Here is a 26,942-nt window from a genome sequence, read left to right on the forward strand (position 1 = left end):
AATTCAGTTGGCATGCCTCAAGATGATAAGAACAAGGTTGTTCTATTGCTATGTTCCTTACCAAATAGTTGGGAGTGTGTTGACAGCGGTAAGCACTTCCGTTTTAGATAAGAACAAATTGATTTATGATGATGTGGTATCTACTCTTCTTAGCAAGGACATGAAAAGAAAGAATCAAAAGTCCTCATCCGGTGAAGCTTTAACGAAGGTAAGCACAGAGGATAGAGGAAGGAGCCACAATAGAGGCAGAAATAATCATCTTGGGAGATCTAAAACAGCAAGGAGATCAAAGTCAAGAGGAAGAAATGATGATTATTGGTTTTGTGGCAAAGTTGGTCCTGTCAAGAAAGATTGTAGAAACTACAAAAGGGCACAAGAAAGGGTGTGGGACAACGATGCGAACATAGCTTATAACAAAGATGATAGTATCAAGACACCATCAACAAGTGAGACTACTTCAGCCTCTTGGGTCTTGTATTTTGATGCTTCATTCCATGCCTTCCCATGCATGGAATACTTCACAAACTATCAAGAAGGTAAGTTTGGAGAGGTATATTTAGGAGACAATAAAGCATGTGAAATTATTGGTAAAGGTGATGTATTGTTGTCATTAGAAGGAGGTGGTAAATTGTTGTTGAAAAATGTGTGTCATGTTCCAAAGTTAAAAAGAAATTTGATTTCGATAAGTTTTCTCTACATGCAAGGTTTTCTTACCACTTTAACCGGCACATGGAAAGCTACAAAAAGTTTCTTGGTAGCTGCAAAGGGAGACAAAGTTTGTATATTGTTGCAAATATTGGTGAAGTGGGAGCAGCCATGATTGTTGTGGACGGCAACTCCAAACTATAGCATCAAAGGATCGGTCACATGAGCAAAAAAAGCCTTAATGTTATGCACAAGAGGCAACAATTAATAGGGTTAAAATCTATGGATTTACAATTTTGCCAACATTATCTCTATGAAAAGAAGAAGTGCGTCAGCTTCTTGAAGTTTGGGCATGACAAGAAAAGCACACCTTTAGCGCTGGTCTACTCCGATGTATTCAATCCCACTGAAGTAACCACCATTGGAGGAGCATATTATGTTGTTACGTTTCTTGATGATTGCACAAGAAAAGTGTGGATTTATATGCTCCATAAAAAGCATTGGTCTACTCCGATGTATTCAATCCCACTAAAGTAACCTCCATTGGAGGGGCAAATTATGTTGTTATGTTTCTTGATGATTGCACAAGAAAAGTGTGAATTTATATGCTCCATAAAAAGTTCGATGTATTCAGCAAATTTAAAGTTTTCAAAGCATTAGTTGAAAATTAGATTGGTCATAAGATCATATGTTTGCAAACCGATAATGATGGTGAGCTTTGCTCTTTAGAGCTTGATTCTTTTTGTGCAGATAATGGCATCCGCAGACTTAAATTTGTTCCTTTAACTCCTCAAGCAAATGAAGCAGCCAAGAGGATGAATTGAACAATTCTTGAGAGAGCCCAGTGCATGCTCTCCAATGTCAGTTTGGGCAAAAAGTTTTGGGCAGAGGCATGTAACACAACAACATACTTAATCAACCAAAGTCCTTCATATCGGTTGGATTTTGGCATGCCGGAAGAAAAATGGTTGGATAAGTGAATTTCTTATTCCCACATCCAAGTATTTGGATGTAAAGCATATGTTCATGTCCCAAAAGACAAGAGGAAAAAGCTTGATCCTAAATCTCAAAGAGGTATATTTGTGGATTATGGACAAGACCAATTTGAATTTCAAATTTGGAATTTGGTGGAAAAGATAATCACAAGTAGAGATATTGTCTTCAATGAAAAGACTTTTCCAGCATTAAATAAGGAAGCAAAATATATGACTAAGTATGTTTCCTTCTCCATATTTGATAATAAAAACAACAGTGGTAGAAATCTGCAAATCACTCCCTCTCCAAACGATCTTTCTCAAAGAGGTATATTTGTGGATTATGGACGAGACCAATTTGAATTTCGAATTTGGAATTTGGTGGAAAAGATAATCACAAGTAGAGATATTGTCTTCAATGAAAAGACTTGCCCAGCATTAAATAAGGAAGCAAAATATATGACTGAGTATGTTCCCTTCTCCATATTTGATAATAAAAACAATAGTGGTAGAAATCTGCAAATCACTCCCTCTCCAAACGTTCTCTCTCCTACCTCGGTTTTAGTCCATGCCCCTGCCTCCTCTTCTTCTACCAGCAACATGTGGAATGTTTATAAGGAACACATTGGTGATGATGAACATGAACAAAACAATAATTTTGATTACAACAATCATGATAAGCAATTTGACAATTCATTGCAGTCCAATTTCAATGACAAAGATAATTCTATGTTTGAACGGTCATATTTGACTCCTCCAACACCATGTCCCACGATAGATAATGATAGCAATTATAACTATGATGAGTTTGGTAGCCGCGATCGCCATGTTTCCCTTACCAATACAAGAGAGTGGATAGAGGATATACATAGTAAGATCAAAGCAAAAACGTGTTCTCCTTCAGCGCATTCTTAGCTCACACATGCCAGCACATTGCAAGCATGATACAATTCACACCAGACAAGATGTCGAAACAAATTTACCCTTTGCCAAATTGATGAAGGGTCTCCACATCTCCCCAATGTTCCAAATAGCAGTGAGGAGGTGTTGGGATCAAAACAATCACCAAGCATGGGACGAGGACCTTCAGTTGAGCATTCTATCATACCACAGGTCGCATGAGAGACCATCCATGCCCAGGTGAGGTGGACTCCATGCAGTAGCCCCACCTAGGGTCTTTCCCTTGCCCTTCCTCATCCACGTTGGCTTGTTACTAAAGTCACACAGTTGTGATATGAATGAACTCCATACTGGTACCCACGTAGTCCATAAATATGGACATAATGATAAAAAAATTGCATTGTAGGTCGTGCCATAAAAATAGTCAATTTGAAAGCCAACAAGGTGAATACGGATGTTCTCCAAGGCATGATATTACTGCCAAGAGACTACCATCGATATAAAGAGGGCACGTTCCATGCCAAGTTCGAAGGGCAGCCCTCATGAACTGTACAATGAATATAATTTCAAACAGATAAATTAATACCAGCAATCTACAGAAAGGTACAGACAAGGGAGTTTCTACTCACAACAATGAACTCAATAATAGTCATTTTGAGACTAATTCAACTTCTAATAAAAGGACTGATAATGGCATTAATATTGATTTAAATAAAAAATCAGGGATTAAGGAAATCTACCAGACAAAGAAGACTTCCAGCCAAATTCTCTAATTATGAGCTTCTATATTTTGAAGAAGCAGAGCCTGAATTATTATTTTCAGATCAAATCAAACTAGCAAGTTTCAAAGATGCTTGTAAAGCCTTTGATTCACATAAGTGGAAGGCAGCTATGCAAGAAGTGATGGATTCTCTATTGGCAAAAGAAACTTGGGATTTGGTTCCATAACCACCAAATCGAAGAGCCTTAAAAAATTATGGATTTTTCAACTAAAAGATAAAGATCAAGAATCAGAAGAGATACAAAGTCAAGTTGGTTGTAAAAGGCTTTGATCAGCAAAAGGAAATTGATTTCAATGAAATCTTTTCACCCATAGCTAAGATGACTACTATTCAGACAATTCTAGGTTTAGTCGTTGTTCATGACCTTGAACTTAAATAGATGGATGTTTAAAACCGTTTTCCTTCATGGTGATTTAAATGAAGAGATTTATGTAATGCAGCCCGAGGGCTTTGTAAAACATGGATAGGAAAATTTACTTTGCAAATTGAGAAAGAGCTTGTATGAGCTCAAGCATGCACCAAGATAGTGGTGCCTCAAGTTTAATAGCTTCATGACTGAAAATAACTATGTTCGTTGTGAATTTGATCTATGTGTTTATTACAAGAAGTTGTCTAATGGCTCTTTTGTTCTTTCGTTTTATGTTGATGATATGTTCGTAACCAGTTCCTCTATGAAGTTAATTTATGAATTAAAAGAGAAGTTGTCACAAAGGTTTGCAATGAAGGACACAGGGGCAGCGAGACGGATACTTGGTATGACCATTATATGAGATAGACACAAGAAGGAGATCAAGCTATCTCAAGAACATTATGTTCTCAAGGTTGGAAAGATTTGGCATGGCAGATGCCAAACCAGCCAGCACTCCTCTTGCTGATCACTTTCGTCTATCTTCAGCCATGTGTCCCAAGACACAAGAAGAACAAATCTATATGAAGAGAACTTCATATTCTTCAGCAGTAGGCAGCCTTACGTATGCAATGGTATGCACTTCTTCAGATATTGCCCAAGCGATGGGAATAGTGATCGGATTTATGAGTAATCTAGGTAAACAACATTGGGATGTGGTTAAATGGATCTTTAGGTATCTCAAAAGTATTTTTGATTTTGTGTTGTGTTTTGGTGGCAAGGATGCATCATTAAGAGGATACATTGATTTTGATATGGATGAAATTTTAGACAATAGAAGATCCATTGGCGGTTATGTATTTACATTTGCTGTAGCAGTGATCAATTGGGCATCAAAGTTGCAACAAGTGGTCTCACTTTCATCGACCGAGGCTGAATATATTGCTCTCACTGAAGGGGCAAAAGAAATGATTTGGTTGTAGTGTTTGTTTGGTGATTTTGATTCCTCAACGAGATCCAATTTCGTTTTGTGATGGTAAAGGTGCTATTGATTTAGCAAAGAATATTATTTTTCATAGCCGGACTAAACACATTGAACTTCATTTACATTTCATTTGAAGTACACTTGAGGAGGACAAACCTCAAGTAATGAAGGCTGCCCACTACTAAAGAATATAGAATGCTTTACATATAGTTTTGTTTTTCTTGTGTCTTGGGACACATGGCTGAAGAACGAAAGTGATCACCAAGAGGAGTGTTGATCGGTTTGGCATCCACCATGCCAAATCATTCCAAAACCTTGAGGGCATAATGTTCTTGAGATAGCTTGATCTCCCTCTTGTGTCTATCATGGATAACGATCATCCCAAGTATATATCTCACTGCCCCTAAGTCCTTCATTGCAAACCTTTGCGACAATTTTTCTTTCAATTCAAAAATTAACTTCATAGAAGAACTAGATACAAGCATTAAATTTCTGAATTAAAAGAGAAGTTGTCACAAAGGTTTGCAATGAAGGACACAGGGGCAGCGAGACGAATACTTGCTATGACCATTATCCGAGATAGACACAAGAAGGAGATCAAGCAATCTCAAGAACATTATGTTCTCAAGGTTGGAAAGATTTGGCATGGTGGATGCCAAACCAATCAGCACTCCTCTTGCTGAGCACTTTCATCTATCTTCAGCCATGTCTCCCAAGACACAAGAAGAACAAATCTATATGAATTTCATATTCTTCAGCAATAGGTAGCCTTAAGTATGCACTGGTACGCACTTCTTCAGATATTGCCCAAGCAATGGGAGTTGTGAACAGATTTATGAGTAATCTAATTAAATGGATCTTGAGGTATCTCAAAGGTACTTTTGATTTTGTGTTGTGTTTTGGTGGCAAGGATGCATCATTAAGAGGATATATTGATTTTGATATGGATGAAATTTTAGACAATAGAAGATCCACTAGTGGTTATGTATTTACATTTGCTGGAGCAATGATCAATTGGGCATCAAAGTTGCAATAAGTGGTCTCACTTTCATCGGCCGAGGCTGAATATATTGCTTCACTGAAGGAGCAAAAGAAATGATTTGGTTGTAGTGTTTGTTTGGTGATTTTGATTGTCCTTGATGAGATCCAGTTTCATTTTGTGATGGTAAAGGTGCTATTGATTTAGCAAAGAATATTATTTTTCATAGCCGGACTAAACACATTGAACTTCATTTCCATTTAATTTGAAGTACACTTGAGGAGGACAAACTTCAAGTAATGAAGGCTGCCCACTGCTAAAGAATATGGAATGCTTTTCATATAGTTTTGTTCTTCTTGTGTCTTGGGACACATGGTTGAAAATAAACGAAAGTGATCACCAAGAGGAGTGTTCATCGGTTTGGCATCCACCATGTCAAATCGTTTCAAAACCTTCAGAGCATAATGTTCTTGAGATAGCTTGATCTCCCTCTTGTGTCTATCATGGATAACGATCATACCAAGTATATATCTCGCTGCCCCTAAGTCCTTCATTGCAAACCTTTGCAACAATTTTTCTTTCAATTCAGAAATTAACTTCATAGAAGAACTGGATACAAGCATATCATCAACATAAAGCAAAAGAAGAACAAAAGAGTCATTAGGTAAGTAGACACTAGACACACGGATCAAATTCACAACAAACAAAAGTATTTTCAGTCATGAAGCCATCAAACTTGAGGTACCACCGCCTCAAGGCTTTCTTTGAGTCCATACAATCTCCTTCTCAATCTACAAAGTAGAATTTCATGTCCTTGTTTTACAAATCCCTCAGACTACATCATATAAATCTCTTGATCTAAGCCACCATGAAAGAAGGTGGTGTTAATATCCAATTGTTCAGGTTCAATGTTATGAATAGTGGCTAAACCAAGAATTGCCCATATAGTAGTCATCTTGACCACGAGTGAGAAGATTTCATTGAAATCAATTCTCTTTTGTTGATCAAAGCCTTTTACAACAAACATGGCTTTGTATTGCTTGTGTCCTCCACCTTCTTCCTTTAACCAAAAAAGCCAACGATTTTTCAATGCTTCCCAATTTAGTGGTAATGGAACCAAAACTCAAGTTTTCTTTGCCATGAGTGTGTCCATCTCTTCTTTCATAGCAGCCTCCCATTTGTGAGAATCAAATGCTTTACAAGCATCTGTAAAACTTAGTGGTTCAACATGATCAGAAAGTAACAATTTTGACTCTACTTCTTTAGAATATAGAAGCTCGTAATCAAAGAACTTGCCAGGAAGCCTTCTCTATCTAGTAGACTTTTTCAATCCTTGATTATCTTTTGCCTTTTGCATATTCATGTGCCCATTGATATCAGCACGTCCCTTATCCAATTCCTAATAATTCTTTCTTTGTAATTCATGATTACTACCTTTGAAAAAGGTGTTGCATTTTTCCCCGAATTTCCTATTAGCAAGTGAAACATGTTTCTAAGATATGTTTGTTGGAATCCATGCAATGATAATTAACAGTAGATGAGAATCTTGAGTCATATAGCCCATTATGTTGCTCAATCATATTGTCAACGTTTCGATCTAAGGGAAAAGAGGATCGAATCCCAAGATTGTGGGCTGGTTCGTAATTAACAGAACAAAGAGGGGCACCCAAAGCAAGTCTTAAGTGTTATGTTGATGTGTGCAAACCATCAACTAGTGGAATGGCTTTGACTTTAGTGGAGGCTCGCGGGTGAGGCTCCAGCATGAAATCCACCTCACCTGGGAGTGGACGCGGTCTAGACAGAGTAGTTGGCCCATGCCTATTTTCTGTTATTGGCGCCCTATGCCAATCAACATTTGAATGAACTTGGCCACGGTTTGTTGTGTGTTGGCATATGTCATAGAAGCATGGATGTGAGTGGGAGAGTCAACCCATGAATGAGAGACCTCACCCATGCTTGGACATTTTGAGAAAAAATTGTTATGAGTTGTACGTAGATGCACTCTAGGCAAATCTTGACCATTGCCATGTTCAATTTCTAGCCAACCATTACATTTATTAGATGTATTTCGTACATCACCAGATAGCAGAGGATGTTGAGATTGCAGTGTAGAGGTATGAGGAATTCCAGTGTTGCTATTGTGTGGCATTTGAAGTGGATTGCCAGATTGAATATGATAATTTTCCCTAGCATTTATCTTATTGATTATATGATTTACGCCTACAACTTCTAGTAAAATTGAAGTTCATTATCTTTTGAAAAAGTTTCAAAAACAAAGCATGGCATATCAAAATCAATTTTAATATGTTTTCTATCATGATTCCACATATTACTGGTAGAACAAGAGACAAGGACAAGGACTAAAACAAAGGTAGGGGAAAGAATATTTGGAGAAGGAGCAACTTGCAAATTTCTACTACTTTTCTTATCAAATATGGAAAAGGGAACATATTCACTCACTGATTTTTCATTTGTATTGAATGTTGGAAACATCTTTTAATTGAAGACTACGTCTCTGCTCCTTATTTTCTTTTCAACTGGATCCCAAATTCTAAAACCGAATTGGTTTTCTCCATAACCCACAAATATGCCTCTTTGAGATTTCGGATCAAGCTTGTCCTCTTTTCATTTGGGACATGAACATATGCTTTACATCCAAATACCCAGATGTGAGAATAGGAAATTCTCTTACCCAACCATTCTTCCTTTGATATGCCAAAATTCAACCGAGATGAGGGACTTTGGTTGATCAAGTAAATTGTTGTGCTACATGCCTCTACCAAACCGACATTAGAGAGCATACATTAGGCTTTCTCAAGGATTGTTCAATCATCCTTTTGGCTGCTCCATTTTTTTGAAGAGTGAATCGAACAATTTTAATTCTACAAATGTAATTATTCACAAAAAAAGAGTCAAATTTTAAAGAGCAAAACTCACCACAATTATTGGTTTGCAAACATTTAATCTTACGACCAATCTGATTTTCAAATAATGCTTTGAAAACCTTAAACTTGCTTAAAACATCACACTTTTCATGGAGCATATGATTTTTTCTTGTGAAATCATCAAGAAATATATAAAAATAATTTGCTCCTCCAATGGAGGTTACCTCAGTGGGTCTAAATACACTGGAGTAGATCAGCGCTAAGGGTGTGCCCTTCTTGTCATGCCCGAATTTCAAGAAGCTGACCCGCTTATGTTTTTCATAAAGACAATGTTGGCAAAACTGCAAATCAACAGATTTTAGCCCCGGTAATTGTTCTCTCTTGTGCATAACATCAATGTCTTTCTTGCTCATGTGACCAAGCCTTTGATGCCATAATTCGGAGTTGTTGTCCACAACTATTATGGCTGCTCCCACTTCACCAATATTTACTACAATGTATAAACTACCAACTTTGTCTCCTTTTGCAACTACCATGGAACCCTTTGTAACTTTTCATGTGTTGGTTAAAATAGTAAGAAAGCCTTGTGTGTAGAGCTGACTTACCGAAATCAGATTTATTTTTAATGTTGAAACATGATGCACACTGTTCAACAACCATTTACCACCTCCTTTTAATGACAACAAAATATCACCTTTACCAATAATTTCACATGCTTTACTGCCACGTAAATATACATCTCCAAACTAACCTTCTTGATATTTTGTGAAGTATTATGTGCATGGAGAAGCATGGAATTCAATACTCAAGAGGCTAAAGTAGTCTCACTTGTTGATAGTATCATACTATCAAGACACCATCATCTTTGTTATAGGATATCCTGGCTTCGCTGTCCCGCACTATTTTGTGTGCTCTTTTGTAGAATCTACCAACTTTGCCACAAAACCAATAATCACCTTTTTTGTCCCTTGACTTTGATCATCTTGCTCATTTGGATCTTTTATAATGATTATTTTTGCTTCTATTGTGGCTCCTTCCTCTATTCTCGGTACTTACCATTGTTAAGGCTTCACCGGATAGGGATTCTTGATTATTTCCCCTCATATCCTTGCTTATAAGAGTAGCTACTGCATCATCATAAACTAGCTTGTTCTTATCAGAAACCAAAGTGCTTACTGCTGTCACCAAACCATCCCAATGATTTAGTAAATAACATTACAAGAGAACAACCTTGTTCTCATCATCTTGAGGCATATCAACCACATCGGCTTGAAATAATTATATATTCAATTCATTGATGTGATTGGACATAGCGGTTCTTTCCTTCATCTTGAGCTTATAGAGTTTTTCCATGATGAAGCTTTTATTTGTTGTTAATGTCATTTCATACATGGCTTTGAGCTTCTCCCAAACAGATTTTGTTGTATTTTCATTTCATACATTGAACAATACATTTTGGGACAGCGAGAAAAAAATTGTTGCCTTCACCTTTTCATCAAAAGTCTCCCAATCTTCATCTTTTGTGGAAGAGGGCTTCTTTGATTTTCCCCCAAATGCAAGTGCAAGATCTTGCTTAATCGGCAACGATCGCTTTTGTACTTTCCATATACCCCAAAATTTTATCCAGAGAATTTCTGCACCTTCAATTCTTCCATGACACTAGAATTTTAACCACCGAAATCATGCCCAGCAACTCTACCTTGCTCTAATACCAATTGTGAAGATAATCTAAAAGTGTGAAACTAAAAATACAGAACAGCAACAAATATAAAAGCACACAACACGAGTTTATCATTATTTGGCAAAACTTTTGCCTACGTCCACATTGAATAGGAAAATCTCTTATTAAGTCTTTTTGTCTTTGCATCACAGTTGTGGCTTCAGCTTATGGATTACAATGAATAATAAACATCCAAATATAGATATTTATAGGCACTCAGAAGAATTGAAGAGTTATATCTAATTGGATGGAAAGATAATAAAATGTAATAATAAACCATGTAGTTGTTGGGCTTCATTCTCTGAATGTGCATTTTTGTAACCGTAGGATTGCCGAGTACAGTTAAAAATGAACGACAAAGTATCCCTATAGGCAAACACCTAAGTTTTAGTCAGGAGACTTAACTGCTCACCTTATGATGATACTGTAACTGTGGTCGAATCCCTCTCTGCACCAAACATATTATATACTAATCTCTAAACAACTGAACAATTATACCTCTAAAATTGAAATTAAGAACGCAACAGGATGAGGGTTCCCTTTAAAGATGTACCTTTTTGTCTAGTTTGGTCAGCTTCCCTCTGAAGCGATTCCAACTGGGATTTAAGCTGCTCTCCACTCAAGTCAATGTGACCGTTACCACCTGAAAACTTACTCACCACAGTCCTGCCCTTGTTGCGTCCAATTTTTAGGCATGGCGAAGAATTACAGGTGAAGTTAACTTTGGATGGTATGGAGATGGGGGGAAATGCCGCCCCACCCACAAGTAAGCCCATTTATTTGCCCTGCTACAATTTGTCTTTACAGTTTATGTTCCTTTACGATTGCCAACTCCTGGGGCTTAATAATTGATCACATAATAGTCACTGTGGAAGGCGATTTCAGTGCAGCGAAAACATGCTCAGTAATTTCTACTAGTGTTTCCATGGATAGTCTTAACCCCTGAGCCACAAGACGATTTATTATTATCTAGTAACCCAAACGATCATCTTTTGACATGATTGATGTGGAGCATAAATAGAGTCTTTACAAAAAGTGAAAATGGCGGGGTGTGCAATTGACGGATAAACTCATAGTATTTAAAAGAAATTTCAAATGTTAATATGTTTTTCTAATTTTTTATTCTTTTATAAGTCACATTTTTCATTTATTCTATTGGACCATTCTATTTTTGGTACCAACAAAAATTATAAATATTTTCTAACAATTCTATTATGTATTATGCATTAATTACAACTTTATCGTACTCTATTATGCATTATGCATTAATTACAACTTTATCTTGTCTACATTTGTGACAATACAAAAATGAATGTATAATCAAATATTAATTATTACAATTTATTTTTCTTACCAAGTTCAAATATAGAGTTAAATGTTTTAGATTTCTTATTTTATATATATTTATTAGTTTTTACATTGATGTTTATTTTTGCCAATTGTAAAATGTTATTTCTTTAGTGCATTTCTTTAAGTTTACACTATGTTTTACTAGTTACTATTTTACAATCTTGCTCTAATTTTTTTATATGATTTTAGAAATTGTCAAACTAATATTACCCCTCAAACTTACTAGATATTTTGGTAGTTTGAATTAAGTAATCAACAAATTATTATTTTTAATTAAATATATTTGAATTGGTAGAAATGAGTAGTTCATTCATATAATATAATTTCTATTGTTATTTATATAATTTCTTAATATAATATAATTATTAATATTTTTTAAATTCCCTTCAAGTCTCTCTATCATTCTACATTTATTTGTCCTTATAATAACATATCATTCTCTCGTCTTTTAGCTCTCTCTTTCTATCCTTCCTTTCTATCTATAAATTTCTATTTTCCTTCTTTTTCAATTATTGGCAGGGACTTTGACGCATTGCGTCTCTTATTTTTTCTCTAGTCTTTTTGCATTTTGAATTTTTTATTTTATTTTGGTTGAAGTTTTATCTGAAAATGACACAACTTAGGAAGGAAAGAATAGAGAGTGATGAAGGTGATGAATCAATTAGAAGAGAATTAAAAGGTTTTATTTTATGTTTACGAGATTCGTGTGAGTTGAAGGGTAGTTAATTTAGTGAATTTTATTATTATTTGGATGATAATTTTGTATTTAGTTGTTATTTTTATTAGTGGTTGTATTATATATATAAGGAATTTATGTTTTCAATTTTTTATATTTATTAGCATTTGTACTAAAACAAAGGTGCAATGTTTATGTGTATAGAAATTTATATTATATGATATGTTGTAGAAAAAAATGTATTGTTTCAAATGGAAAGAATCTAACACTTCAAAGTAATTTGACTAAAATAACTATTTATCAATATTTTTTAAATAAATTTCTCATCAGTAAGTGACAATTGATAAACTTATCTTTAATCAACAAGTACAAAATGTCTAAATATGGGTGGGAAGGATGAAAGGTTGAAGAATTTGGTATTCAACATGTCAAATACATTTGCTTGAAAAATTCTTGAACCTTTCTAGAAGTCCATTTTTTTCAATATCCTTTAGACATAGCATTCCATAAAACCTTAGTTCTTTGAAGCATTTGATCAAAGTGTAGATTGGTTTGTACTTTTAGAGAAAAACTACAAAGGTTAGGACTTCATTGTTCTTACAAATGTCTTACTATCAAACATATTGCATTTCCATAGTTCTTGAGGAACAACTTAACTTTTTGAGGATTTAACTGAACAATTTTTTATGTCTCACCAAACCACCATTATAAAATTAAGTGCACAATAAACGCCTTTAAGTGTGAAGGAAACATCTTACATGAAAAACGTTTAATTAACTCAAAATAGTTTGTAGAAAATGTGTGTGTGTGTGTGTGTGTGTGTGTGTATTCTCATTTATGTTATTTGATAACATAATAATAATATGTAAAATATTTCATAATTGGATAAAATAAATATATGTTAAATATTAATAATGTTTTGTAATTTAGAATTATGTATAAAAAAATTAAAATTGATTATGAATAGTATTATTTTAAAGTTATTTCCACTTTATAAAATATAGCATACAATACCATTCAAATTTCTAAATATGTTAAATTGTTGATACTTTGTAATTGTTCTAATGTTTAAAATATTAATTAATAAACTATAATTTGCTTTTGTAATTTTTTTCCATTCTAAAAATTAATTTGGTGAAGAAAACAAAGTCAATGAGAACGTCCACAATTAATGAATGTTGATAAAAATCATAATTTGTTAGGGGTGATATTATTATTATTCTATATCGAGCTATCAGTGTTTTAAACTAATTGGAGAATCAGATCGACTAGCTTGTGAGTAGCATTTTAGCAAGAGTACAACCCTAAGATTCTGACTATTCAAGCTCAACAACCTCACAACCAATCCATTCCCTAACAAAAAAAATAAAAAATCCCTTCCTTCTTAATCTCTTCTAACAATTAGTTTTGCATATCAATAAATCTTACATGCAAGTGTCCTTCATCACATACAAAACCTCTAAAGCCCTAGGCTGGAAATGTGGTTGCACAATTCTCCTTTTGCTGTAATCAATTTGAACTTATGCTCTGATATAATTTGTTAAATTCCTCACTGAATATCCTAAGTTAATGAAGGTGAATGTGTTTTTGGCTTGGGATGTTTTTGATGGTAAAGAGACAACCATGGTATATACCAAAGTCACTTGTCAACTTAACCATTGACTACCTTTTCTGACACTAATGAAAAAGCCAAGTTTGAGGAATTAATTTTTATCAAAATATTTCTCCAATATAAATAGTCTATCTGCTAATTAATTTTTTGAACCCAAAAAATTTGAAATCATAAAGTTTGGGGCCCTTTTTTTTTTTTTTTAAATGGCACAAATTCCAATTTTCTTATTGGTCATTGGCAATTTTGCTAGGGGTTAAGGCATTTAAAAAAATAAAAAATAAAAATCAACAACAATGGAGAGATAACTACAAAATAAAAGCATTTATTATATGTCTGTACTAAGAGATGTAGTTGATGGCTATGTGCTATTTGGAACTTTAAACAGGACAGAGGGATGGAACACTAGATGTGTTTGAGATAGTAGGGTTTGCAAGCACTTGAGAGAGGTATGTTTTTCCATTTGAGATCATGTCTGTGACTTGGTTATATATTCCAGTTTGGAACATTCATTGTTGCATAATAAGCATAGTTTATTATCTTTAGCATCTAGAGTGATTATATAAAGTGTTAAGAGCCATTTGGATCTAGAGACGACTTGGACATGTTAAATTTTTTTGTCTACATTTTGCAATCTTTTTTTTTTTTTTTGGGGGTTTTCCATCTTTGGAAGAAATTATATTATGGCTCATATTGTCATAATTGTATATTCTTACAGTAGTGTATGCCCCAATGCCAATGGTAAATGTGAGTTTAGGCTCCAACCATAAATCTAATGATTTAGGGGAGAGATTGGCTTATAGTTTTTCACACTTTTAGTTCCCCTTTAACTAGGTCGATGCTATGCTAGTGGCCCTAATATCGATTTGAAATGCTTACAATTATCACTCATAATTTAAGTAGAAGCCATAATTTTTTTAGGGGTATGTATATATAACATCTAATGTAGCACTTATCCCATTGCAATTTGTACGTTTGTTTATAATTCTCTAACCCTAATATATTACAATGACCAAACTAAAGTAGAGAATGTGGAGGAACTTTCTAGCTTGCAATATGCACTAGTCACTAAAAGTAGGCAGTTCTTGGGACTTGGGGATATGAACCAATCACATGAATCACCCCAACCTTCTAGGCACTGAAATCTTAATTTTCTCATAAGCTATGTTATGATTTTGAAAATTTCTTTGTAAATTTAACTCATCAACCTCCCATAGCTATGTTGTTGTCTGTTAAGCCCTACTAGATTTTTTTCTCTTTGTAAGAATTTTTTGAGAAGATTGTACAACTAACAAGCTTCTTGAATACAACCATTACGAAAGGATTTTATGGTCTAGTTCATTTTAGGTTTTTTGGGCAGAGAGTATTGAAATTGTTTTGATCTTGATTATTTTAGGGTTTTGGGAAGACAGAATCAAAACTTCTACAAGTTTTCTTATTATTTATTCACTATCACATTTAGTATGACATCAAAATTAGAATAAACAAGGAAAATGCAAGGAGGTTGTAGTTTGAGTAGAAAAGGAAATTGTAGCTACACATAGTGAATTTTCATCTACCAAAATTTAAAAATATTAGGACAAGATAACAAGAACATTGATATTCAACATTATTAAGTCTACTAAACCATTAATAAAAATTTTGAGCCTTGTTAGTATCATAACAATCTTCTTATTTTAAATGGTACAAAAACTATGATCCAACATGGTAGGTTTAGTGGACTCTGTCCCAATACCATTTTCTTAGTAAAAATGATACGAAAATCATAGGACAATATCAATACTCCAAATATTGTCTTACCATCCCAAGTCACAATTTTCAGTATTTTTCCCAAAGATTCTCATATCACAATTATTATGTGACATAAGAACATAGAATCTCCAGTAATATAATATAATACATTAATGTAAAATCAATAAAATATAAGATAAGCTTCAAAATCCTCTTGCAAAAATGGACCTATCACCATTGAGGTAAAAGAAAATTACATGTCCGCTGCCAAATCTTCCAGATTGTAGTTTGAAATTCTTTGTTGGGCATGCATACAAAATGTGGAAGCCTACACAAAGCACATGCAATTTTTGATATACTGCCCTGAAGAGATGTCATCTCACAAAATGCAATGACTGGAGGATATGCAAAAAGTAGATTTGGTGAGAAGTCTTTTAAATTCTTTAAGCAAATACAATTGACACATGTAAAGCCAAACTCTACAACCTTTGCTAGAATACAACTTTAAGCACTTGGTGGCAATACTCTAAACTACATGTGAGTGACCATTGGATAATTCTAATTCATGCCTATTAGCTTTGTTATAGTATTTCCATATTTTGTATGCTTAAGAGTTATGTTAAACTCTTTTTTTAAGTAAGATGGTAGGAATCAATTATACAAAACATAAACTCGTAGTAGAATTGTCTATTCAAGCGTTGATTCCTTATTGTAATTAAAATCCATATGTCAAAATAGAGATGTATTCATGTTTTTAATTCAATCATTGGAGTTTAACAAAACGTCTAGACATCAAGAATCTTCAAATAATTTTAAGTTTTTAAAAAAAATTGTATGATATTTTCTAGATTAAATAGAATAACCAAATTACATTTTACTTAGTTTTATTGTCAAATGAATTAACAATATGACTACTTGTTTATTTTGCAGTATATGGTTTTCTAGATACAATAATACAACTTCCATTATATGTTACCAAAGACTGAAAGTGTTTGTCACAAGTTCTTGGTTGGAGGTTAGCTATAAATTTCTACATGTAGTCCTCTCATTATAATATTCAATTTTAGTTAATAGAAATATGGTAATTTCATCTTTCTCAACAATTTCAAAATATTGTGCTCTTGTTCAAAATCAATGTTTAAGTTGATTGTCAAGATTGCAATCTTGGTTTAACTTTCAAAAATTAGAATTTATGTGATGGTTATAGATTAAAGTTTAGATTAAATATCAACCATAGTCTTTGTTTAAGTTTCCAAAATCAAAATTCATGTCTTGGTTGAAAATCAAAGTTCAAATTACTTGACAACATTATAGTCTTTAGCCTAGACTTCTAGAATCTCTCTAAAATCAGGAGAAATGATGATGACAAAAGCACATGATTCAAATGACCAAGATGATCTCATGCTTGAGAAAAATACAAACCTGACGCTAGAGGTATTAACATTCAACTCATATAACTACAACAATAAGACTTAATTTTTGGACAACATGACATAACAGAAGATATAATTTGCAAAGCTCGCATGAGACCATTAGTTAAAACAATATCATTTACTAGTAGTAACATAAAAATAAAATTTTCATTGAGATGTCTAAAAGATAGAATGGGCAATAAAGGCAAGAAACATCAAGGAAAAGGCAATAGACAAAGGCATAATGTAGTGCCTCTCCCATTTGACTTTTGTAAGTCATCCTGATGGATGCAACCTTGCTAATCTTTTGTTGTGATGGATCATGATTGTGACCCTGAGTGGTCTACACCGTCGAGGTGTTTGGATTTATATTTTTGTATCAGTTGCTTTATTTATGCTTTTGACTGATCTATGATATTATGATGTGATTTTTGGTTCACTGAGGTTTGTGCCAGTGGTTACCAAGATCGATGTGGTATCATGAGGTTGTTCTATGATTACCCTGAGATGTGTGCAGAGATTGCACTGTGTACTTTTACCATGCTACACTGGACAAGGCTCCTGTAGCAGTGGTTAGTCATGTTTTTTACTGTGTTTGCTTATGTGTTTTAAATGCCTTTTTAATGCAGAGTAATCAATCATTATTAAATGCATTAATGATTAGAAATGGATTGTCCATGTTGATTTATTGGGTTATGTGCTGCGGACATTTACCTTGTTATATTTTTGATTAGAGAGATATTGGTTACTCATGTTATGTTTACATTTGAGACGACTCGAGGGTCGGATGTTATACTTTGATTTCAATATCATAGATTTTAGACTACTATGCTGTTCAGTTAATCATATTGCATGATGATGCCATTTTGAGATGACAGTGTGTTTTATGATGATATCTGGTTATCTGGTATTTGGACATACCTCTGATTTTGTTATGTGATGGATTTAATGCTATGGTTATTTACTTCATTCCTGCGTTGTTATGCTTTATGCGAACGTGAGTGATGTAAATAGATTATTTTAATATAATTAAATAAATGGGTAAATTAGGTGATTTAATGCATTTATTGCTTCGGCTATGTTATTATATGCAATTGCACTTGATCGTGTTGTTTAGTGTGCAGGATTATATCCCTGGTAGTGGCACATGGAGTTAGTAATTCAGCCATTCATATTTTACCAATGTCGTCCTTATATGGTTGACGTATCCTTTATTAAAATGTTTAAATTAAACCTTTCGGTGATTATTAAATCCGAACTCATTTGCATTATGTGATTAGACCAGTAAGCGTGTTTGTGCATTTAGAGATTCGCATTGTCGCGAAAGTTGTTTAAGGAGATTCATGTGTTTTTGGGTTTTCGAGCTTTTTAATTGATTTGTTTTAATTTCTGGCAGCTTTTCCATAGATGAATTCCTATTTATAGGAATAGCCTATTTTCGTTTGGGTCGATTCGAAGTTTAACTAGATTGGCTGGTTAAATGCCCTAATCGATTATTCACCCGAAAAGTGAATAAATATCCAAAAAGGAATTTAATTCCTCACTTCTCACTTTTGAATTGGAAAGTTGGAGAGTAAAACCCAAAAATCCTCTTCATAAGGATTTACTGTTTTGTTCGTTGTGGGAGCTACGGGCGTGGGATCATCGCGAGGTTGGGCTCGTTGGATCCAGCTCGGGGAAATCTTGGATTGCCGCGATTTTCAGCTACTTCTGCGAGATATTTATTTTATGGTTCAGATTCTCGTTTTGCCCTTTTGGCTGTGAGGTAGGGCTTTCCCGTTTTATTGTTTCAGCTTCGTTTCAGCTTCTTTTTTTGGTAGCCGTTTGTTTGGAGGCTGAGAACTAGTGTTCCCCTTCGTTTCTGTATGTTAGTTCTACCCGGTTGGGCGGGTATGAACATTTCCCTTTTTTTTGGGATGAGGGTTTGGAATTTTACGCCGTTATGCTGGCCATTTTTGCATACGGTGTCTGATTTCATTTATTTTTGGTTTTTTGGAGTTTTTGAACCCAAGGCCAAATGGGTTTTAATTTTGAAGTTTTCTAAATTTTTGGGGTTTTTACCTCGTTTTGTGTGCCGCCCTATTTTCTCAGGTTTTCTTGGCACAATGTGGGTCATGGACCTTGATGATCTGTTTGGATATTATTCAGACCACTTTTGCACTTTTATGTTGCATTGGGATGCGTGTTGCATCCGTACTCTTGACTTTGTGTTCAGTTGAGTGATTTGTTACTTGTTATGGTTTTTGTTGGACCTTTGCTTTTGTTTCGTGAATTCTAGGATTCATGTAGAATCCATACTCTCGGATTGAGGCCGGTTGAGTGAGTTCACGATGTTTGGTCTTGTTACATCATTGGGATTCGTGTAGAATCCATACTCTCGGATTGAGGCCGGTTGAGTGATTTCATGATGTATGATTTTATCGGCTTTGGGATTCATGTAGAATCCATCCTTCCCATGTTGCTTTTAGTTGGATGTTTTCTTTGCATTGTGTTCTCATTCATGTCCTTGTGTTATGATCTTCGTGATGGTGGTGCGCCACACACGAGTACGTACGCATACATTTGTTGGGTGACTTGCGAGGCCCGATCTTTTGTGAATTTTTCGGAAGTTATGATCATTGGGGTTGGGATGGGAGTATGCAGGGCCATGGGCACTTGTCGTAGGATGAGCATGGGTAGGGTAGGGTAGCATATGGAGGGGGCTTCTATCCTGTAACCTGGTGACTACTTCTCGGTTGGCAGAGGAAGTTTTATATAAGTGATAATTAAATTAAAACTTTGGGTGGTAATAAATACAAGATAATTAAAATGTGTGGGTTGTGCGCCTTCCGTCGTGAAGAGTAGCTGCCCTAGGTTGTGCGCCTTCTGTTGAGAAGAGTAGCTGCCTATACTAGCTTAGGCTTGTCGATGCCAAGCGAATCTCCATGATGTCAGTCCCTACATAGCAGCCTTTTGAGTGTCTGACCAGGACCTGTACTCCTTGCATTGTCTTAGGTTCTTGGTTCAGCCATCATACTGTCTGGCGTGATTGTTAGCCTTGGATGTTGCATTTTATGTGTGTTTGTGGTTGGATCTTTATCTCCATCAGCACTGCGGATGTGGACCTATGGGTGCCACGTGGTTGGGAGGCGTAGCTACCTTTACCACTGCTAGGGATCGGTGTACAGAGAGAATCTTTTGTCCTAGTGCGACCATTGCTGGATGTTTTCACTTGGTACTTCGAGTTCTGGAGTAGGCTTTCTTGTGATTTATGCTTTCATTGGAATGTTTGGATATCATGTTTAGATGATGTTATTTTATTTGACACATTCCCTTATCATGATGTTTAGCATATGATTAGATGATGTTATTTGATTTAGTAGTATATCTATTGCTTATTGTTGTTTAGCATGTGATAGGTGATGTTATCTACTGTAGGATTATTTTATGCGTTATCACTAGCATGTTAGATTTTCTTATGCTGTTATTATGCATGTTTTAGTAGTGATATCCCTATTACGACAGTACCGACGATTTGGTCGGTGACTTGGGATGTTACGCGCGGGGGATGGCTAGGACCCACGATGGTCTTATGATGCTATTGACGGTTGGGAGGAACCGCGTACTTAGTTTGGTTGTTTTGTTCCTGAGATGTATTTCTGTACATTGCGATGTTGCTTTTGTTCTCTGCAATGCTTATTTTCAGTGTGTTCTTTGCTGTTGTAGTTTAGATGGTTTGGTGTTCTTCTTTCTGTGTTGTTCTTGCACTCAAGTGTTCATTCCTCAAGCCTTGGTGGATCCGGTACTCCCCGGTGTGGAGGTTCTTTTGTCAGTTTTTCTCCGTTTTTGAGTTCTGGGAGTGTTTTTACTTTCAATGGGCGACTTTTGTTCAGCATTGTGCGACACTGATAAAGTATCACACGCCCATAGAAAGAATGGCGTACGATACTATAAAGTGTTGCACGCATTACTGGAGAAGTGTCGTACGACACTGGAAGAGTGTCGCACGACTTTATGAGAAATGTCGCGCGATACTTTTCCAGTATCGCACGCCTTCTTGAGAAGTGTCGCACGCAGTAAGGGAGAAGTGTCGCCCTCCCTTAGTAAAAAGTGTCGCACGGTTTTTTTGAAAAACCTGCGCGTGCCATTAGCGGGCACTTTTCTTCGTGATCCGATCTTTTAGAGAGTGGTTTTGGATACCCTTTTGGGCATTCTTCGAGCCTATGTTGTTGTATTTTGAATTTAGGAGGTTTCTTTTGAAATTCATTTTTTTGGGTTTTTGTTGTAGTCCTTCGGGGTTTAAAATATATCGTTTAAGTATAAGTTGACGTATATTTAATTCCTTATACTTAAGATATTTTTTAATATATGCAACAAATCGTTTGAGATAGGTTTCAGACCTCTTAGAGATAAGTTATGGATTCTAGGAAATTTTAGGGCTTCAGAAATCCAGACTTAGCCAATTTTCAGGGCTTCAGGATTTCAGGCTTAGCCAAATTTCAAGATTCTGCATTTTACCCCAGCTTGGTGTTTTGTTGATGAGTGGTCATTTCTTGTGCCCTCATCTTGTGGTGGTGGTTGTTGGCTTTTGTTTGGGTGTGTCAGTTAGGTAGTGGCGTTCGGAGATTCGTTGGTTGTTGGGATTGTGTTGAAGTCTTCTGTTGCGATCTTTGTGATCCTTGTATGATGTTGTCTTGCGCATTCATACTTGTAAAAAATATATATATATTGGCTTGATTTGAATCCTTGTTTCCAAGGATCTTCGGGCGGGGCATTACATTTGGTATCAAAGCCTAGTTTCAAACATTGGGATCTCTATGTTATGTTGCCCTTGTAGTTGTTCCTGCGTTGGTTGAGTGCGAGTGTCTCGGTGAGAACTCATGATCTTTGTTGCTTTGGTATCTACTCGTGATGGACTTGCTTGTCTAGTAGATGCAACTAGAGCAGTGTGTGGAGAAGGAAGTGAGTCTTCCTGGCCTTGTAGGTGGGATCGATGTGCCTTGGTTGGTTGGGTGCTTGTGTGACCCTTTTTGGATGGAACCACTGATTGGTGTCCATGTGTTGGCTTGTGTGCCTCTTTTTTTTGTTTCTCCTTGTGGAGTGGGTGCATTGTTTCCCTGTTTTCTCCTGATTGTAAGTTGATGAATGAATCTTATTGTGATTCTTTATTTTGTTGATATAATGATGAAATGGTTCCTTTCATTGAAAATGAGTGTTTATTGTGAATCATTGCAAAGAGTAGGTTTGCATTATATATTTGGGTTAATGACTTAAGTCCCCAATCTGATTGCTTCTTAAGCTTATGTAAAACTATATTAAATTGATGAATATTTAAATGTTGCATTGCATGGAAATTAGTGTTTCTACATATGCATGAGATTACTGAAGGTATACTGCTTGATGTGTGTGAGTGTGTTCTCTAACGATGCTAGGATGATGTATTCCTTAGCATTGGGTGGTGATTTATCCCTCTTGTGTGACTGTACTCAGTCATCACTTGTAATGTGATTTGTTTGATGCCTTAATTTATTTGGCTGGAGGTACTTTCCTCAGGTTGTTGGGCTAGCATTGGTTTTTAGTATTTTCCTCTCTTGGAGTAGTCATCAATTTTATCTATCGCTCTCTTTGTGACAGTTGTCACATTTGACTTATTGTTGAAATGAGCTCTTTTTGGTACTTACTGTTGGAATTGGCAATTCTCCCATTTGGGCTTTTTATTTTGTTTCATGATGACTATTCTAGATGTGTTTTACTACTGCCCAATTGTGTGTTGTGACTCTGTCATGTTCATCTTGAACCTCTAGTAGTACGTTCAAGGGATAATATCATGGAGAACATTCTAGTGTGTCTTTGTTAGATCTAAAGTTGTTATTGTAACTGAATGGTTTAAATGGTGATTAAACTTAATGTTATTTTTGAAAGAAATTGAAAGGTATGTACTTGTTCAATAATGACTCTTGGACCCTTGCTTGAAAATCTTTCAGTTCATTATGCATTAGTGCTTATGTTATGCTTAATTAATGAATTTATGAAAGAAAAGTAATGATGGTTTCAATGTGTGATTTACCTTTCTTTCCATGCCTTATGTTGTCTTGGGCATGTGTGCTCTTGTGTGGATTTGGACATTTTGTCCGTTGCTTGTCTTGGTGACCAAGGCTGTTGGTCTTGTCTTTGTGGTTTTCTTTTGAGTGGTGACTCAATCGTAGGTCTTAGGTCTCTCTTAGCTTCTTCATGTTGTAGTCCTTGTTGATATGTTTTCAACGCTTTTCAAATGGATTCAATCTGAGTCCAACTGTGAGGCTATGACTTTTGGAGTTGTTGATCGTTGTTTCGAGTACCTTTTTGAGTAGAGGCCAATTCGATCATGACATATCATATTTATGGCCATTGGAGAAGTTTAACTCTTCATGTTATTCATAATGAAAGAGTTATCTTGTCTTCATAATCTACTAGGTACCTGTTGGAGTTCGTGCTTGGGTTTTTGTGTTTCCTGTTGCACTGACCCACCCTTGTGAGGTGTAGTGTGGTTTGTGAGCGTTCCTTGTTGTGGATGATGTTGCCTTATCGTTTGGGAGTGACTCAATTCTTTGATGAGTCTACATTATCCTTTCTGGATGTTGACTTTGGCGCATCTCCATATCCTTTTCTCTCTTGTGAGAGTAGGCTAGTGTGGTTATGCCACTAGCTTAGTTTGTGTTTTCAGGTGAGTATGTTGATGGTTGGTGAAATTGTGAGTTTCCTAACGCATCATGGATTGGTTAGTGTAGAGGTTGAGAGAGAGACTCCCTCTTAGTCCTAATACGCTGTAGTATCCTTCTCCCTAAGCTTATATCTTCATGTGGACTGTCTCAGTCAAGCTTTCTCTTAAATCATTGACTTGAGGCTGGAGATTGAGTTTAGTGGTAGTTTGGGTGTAGTTTTCCTAGCATGGTGTTGGAGGGACATGGTATCGTTGGACACATGTTACCACCTTGTGAGTTGGTATGCAGACATTTCATGATTGTGTCCACTGACGAAAGTCTTTGAACCTTGTGGAAAGTTGATATCTTGTCTGGTTGGGTTGTGTTGCCCTAGTTCCCAGTGTTAGTTGAGCTTTTGTGCCTTGGTGAGGTGTTGTGCTCCTATGCTTGGTGGTGAGTAGTCCTTTGGAGTGTATCCTTTTGTTGGTAAACTTTCATCCTCTTTGTTCTAAGGGTGAGTTTACATGGATTCCAGAATGATCATGTGTGACATGATAGTATTCTTGGGAATTTTGGGATGGTTATTCCCCATGGTTCCAACTTTTGTTGGAAGTGCATTGTGTTTTGACTTGGTTTTGTGGTCATGTGGTAGGTGCATGTTTTGTTGGGCACCTATTGACAAGGTAGAGTGGCTTGTTCCTTACCTTGTATTGTTGATTTTATGGCTAGATGGTTTTTCCTAGCGCATAGAAGGTTCCTTGTTGGAGGACCTTGTGTCTGTGTAACACCCATTCTCTCGTGGTTAACCTATTTGGGGGTTAGCGTGATGGTTTGAGAATGTTGGAGTGTTTTGGGTTTGACTTGTACGGAGTTTCTTGAGTCATCTCTATTGCTCGCTTTTGATTTTGTTCTTGGTGTGTTTGGTTTGTATTCTTGGATTGCAGGCTTCCAGGAGTAAGCCTAGTCTTTGGGGGGGATGATGTAGTGCCTCTCTCATTTGACTTTTGTAAGTCGTCCTGATGGATGCAACCTTGCTGATCTTTTGTTGTGATGGATCATGATTGTGACCCTGAGTGGTCTACACCGTCGAGGTGTTTGGATTTATATTTTTGTATCAGTTGCTTTATTTATGCTTTTGACTGATCTATGAGATTATGATGTGATTTTTGGTTCACTGAGGTTTGTGCCAGTGGTTACCAAGATCGATGTGGTATCATGAGGTTGTTCTATGATTACCCTGAGATGTGTGCAGAGATTGCACTGTGTACTTTTACCATGCTACACTGGACTAGGCTCCTATAGCAGTGGTTAGTCATGTTTTTGACTGTGTTTGCTTATGTGTTTTAAATGCCTTTTTAATGCAGAGTAATCAATCATTATTAAATGCATTAATGATTAGAAATGGATTGTCCATGTTGATTTATTGGGTTATGTGTTGCAGACATTTACCTTGTTATATTTTTTATTAGAGAGATATTGGTTACTCATGTTATGTTTACATTTGAGACGACCCGAGGGTCAGATGTTATACTTTGATTTCAGTATCATAGATTTTAGACTACTATGTTGTTTAGTTAATCATATTGCATGATGATGCCATTTTGAGATGACAGTGTGTTTTATGATGATATCTGGTTATCTGGTATTTGGACATACCTCTGATTTTGTTATGTGATGGATTTAATGCTATGGTTATTTACTTCATTCATGCGTTGTTATGCTTTATGCGAACGTGAGTGATGTAAATAGATTATTTTAATATAATTAAATAAATGGGTAAATTAGGTGATTTAATGCATTTATTGCTTCGGCTATGTTATTATATGCAATTGCACTTGATCGTGTTGTTTAGTGTGCAGGATTATATCCCTGGCAGTGGCACATGGAGTTAGTGATTCAGCCATTCATATTTTACCAATGTCGTCCTTATATGGTTGACGTATCCTTTATTAAAATATTTAAATTAAACCTTTCGGTGATTATTAAATCCGAACTCATTTGCATTATGTGATTAGACCAGTAAGCGTGTTTGTGCATTTAGAGGTTTGCATTGTTGCGAAAGTTGTTTAAGGAGATTTATGTGTTTTTGGGTTTTCGGGCTTTTTAATTGATTTATTTTAATTTCTGGCAGCTTTGCCATAGATGAATTCCTATTTATAAGAATAGCCTGTTTTCGTTTAGGTCGATTCAGAGTTTAACTAGATTGGCTGGTTAAATGCCCTAATCGATTATTCACCCGAAAAGTGAATAAATATCCAAAAAGGAATTTAATTCCTCACTTCTCACTTTTGAATTGGAAAGTTGGAGAGTAAAACCCAAAAATCCTCTTCATGAGGATTTACTGTTTTGTTCGTTGTGGGAGCTACGGGCGTGGGATCATCGTGAGGTTGGGCTCGTTGGATCCAGCTCGGGGAAATCTTGGATTGCCGCGATTTTCAGCTACTTCTGCGAGATATTTATTTTATGGTTCAGATTCCCGTTTTTCCCTTTTGGCTGTGAGGTAGGGCTTTCCCGTTTTATTGTTTCTGCTCCGTTTCAGCTTCTATTTTTGGTAGCCGTTTGTTTGGAGGCTGAGAACTAGTGTTCACCTCTGTTTCTGTATGTTAGTTCTACTCGGTTGGGCGGGTATGAACATTTCCCTATTTTTTGGGATGAGGGTTTGGAATTTTACGTCGTTATGCTGGCTGTTTTTGCATACGGTGTCCGATTTCATTTATTTTTGGATTTTTGGGGTTTTTGAACCCAAAGGCCAAATGGGTTTTAATTTTGAAGTTTTTAAATTTTTTGGGGTTTTTACCTCGTTTTGCGTGCCGCCATGTTTTCTCAAATTTTCTTGGCACAATGTGGGTCATGCACCTTGATGATCCATTTGGATATCAATCAGACCACTTTTGCACTTTTATGTTGCATTTGGATGCGTGTTACATCCGTACTCTTGACTTTGTGTTCAGTTGAGTGATTTGTTACTTGTTATGGTTTTTGTTGGACCTTTGCTTTTGTTTCGTGAATGCTAGGATTCATGTAGAATCCATACTCTCGGATTGAGGCTGGTTGAGTGAGTTCACGATGTTTGGTCTTGTTACATCATTGGGATTCGTGTAGAATCCATACTCTCGGATTGAGGCCAATTGAGTGATTTCATGATGTATGATTTTATTGTCTTTGGGATTCGTGTAGAATACATCCTTCCCATGTTGTTTTCAGTTGGGTGTTTTCTTTGCATTGTGTTCTCATTCCTGTCCTTGTGTTATGATCTTCGTGATGGTGGTGCGCCACACATGAGTACGTA

The 26,942-nt window shown here is 35.8% G+C and overlaps 1 protein-coding gene across 4 annotated transcripts in view; it reads right to left on the minus strand.

The window, feature by feature from the left end:
- Positions 1–11,269, minus strand: part of LOC149578649 (forkhead-associated domain protein) — a 161,071-nt gene extending 149,802 nt beyond the window's left edge. For 2 of the 4 annotated variants that reach the window (XM_089830643.1, XM_089830640.1), the window contains exon 1: positions 10,770–11,205. In XM_089830643.1, coding sequence (XP_089686769.1) covers positions 10,770–10,992 — 223 coding nt within the window. In that variant the 5' untranslated portion in view covers positions 10,993–11,205. Of the gene's footprint in view, positions 1–10,769 lie in introns of all 4 variants that reach the window. The other 2 variants (XM_089830654.1, XM_089830645.1) reach the window with 2 other exon arrangements.
- Between the last annotated feature and the right edge of the window lie 15,673 nt (positions 11,270–26,942).

Source organism: Cupressus sempervirens, chromosome 1 (assembly GCF_028749045.1).
Source record: "Cupressus sempervirens isolate cs-2001-9-10 chromosome 1, ASM2874904v1, whole genome shotgun sequence".
Taxonomy (NCBI): domain Eukaryota; kingdom Viridiplantae; phylum Streptophyta; class Pinopsida; order Cupressales; family Cupressaceae; genus Cupressus; species Cupressus sempervirens.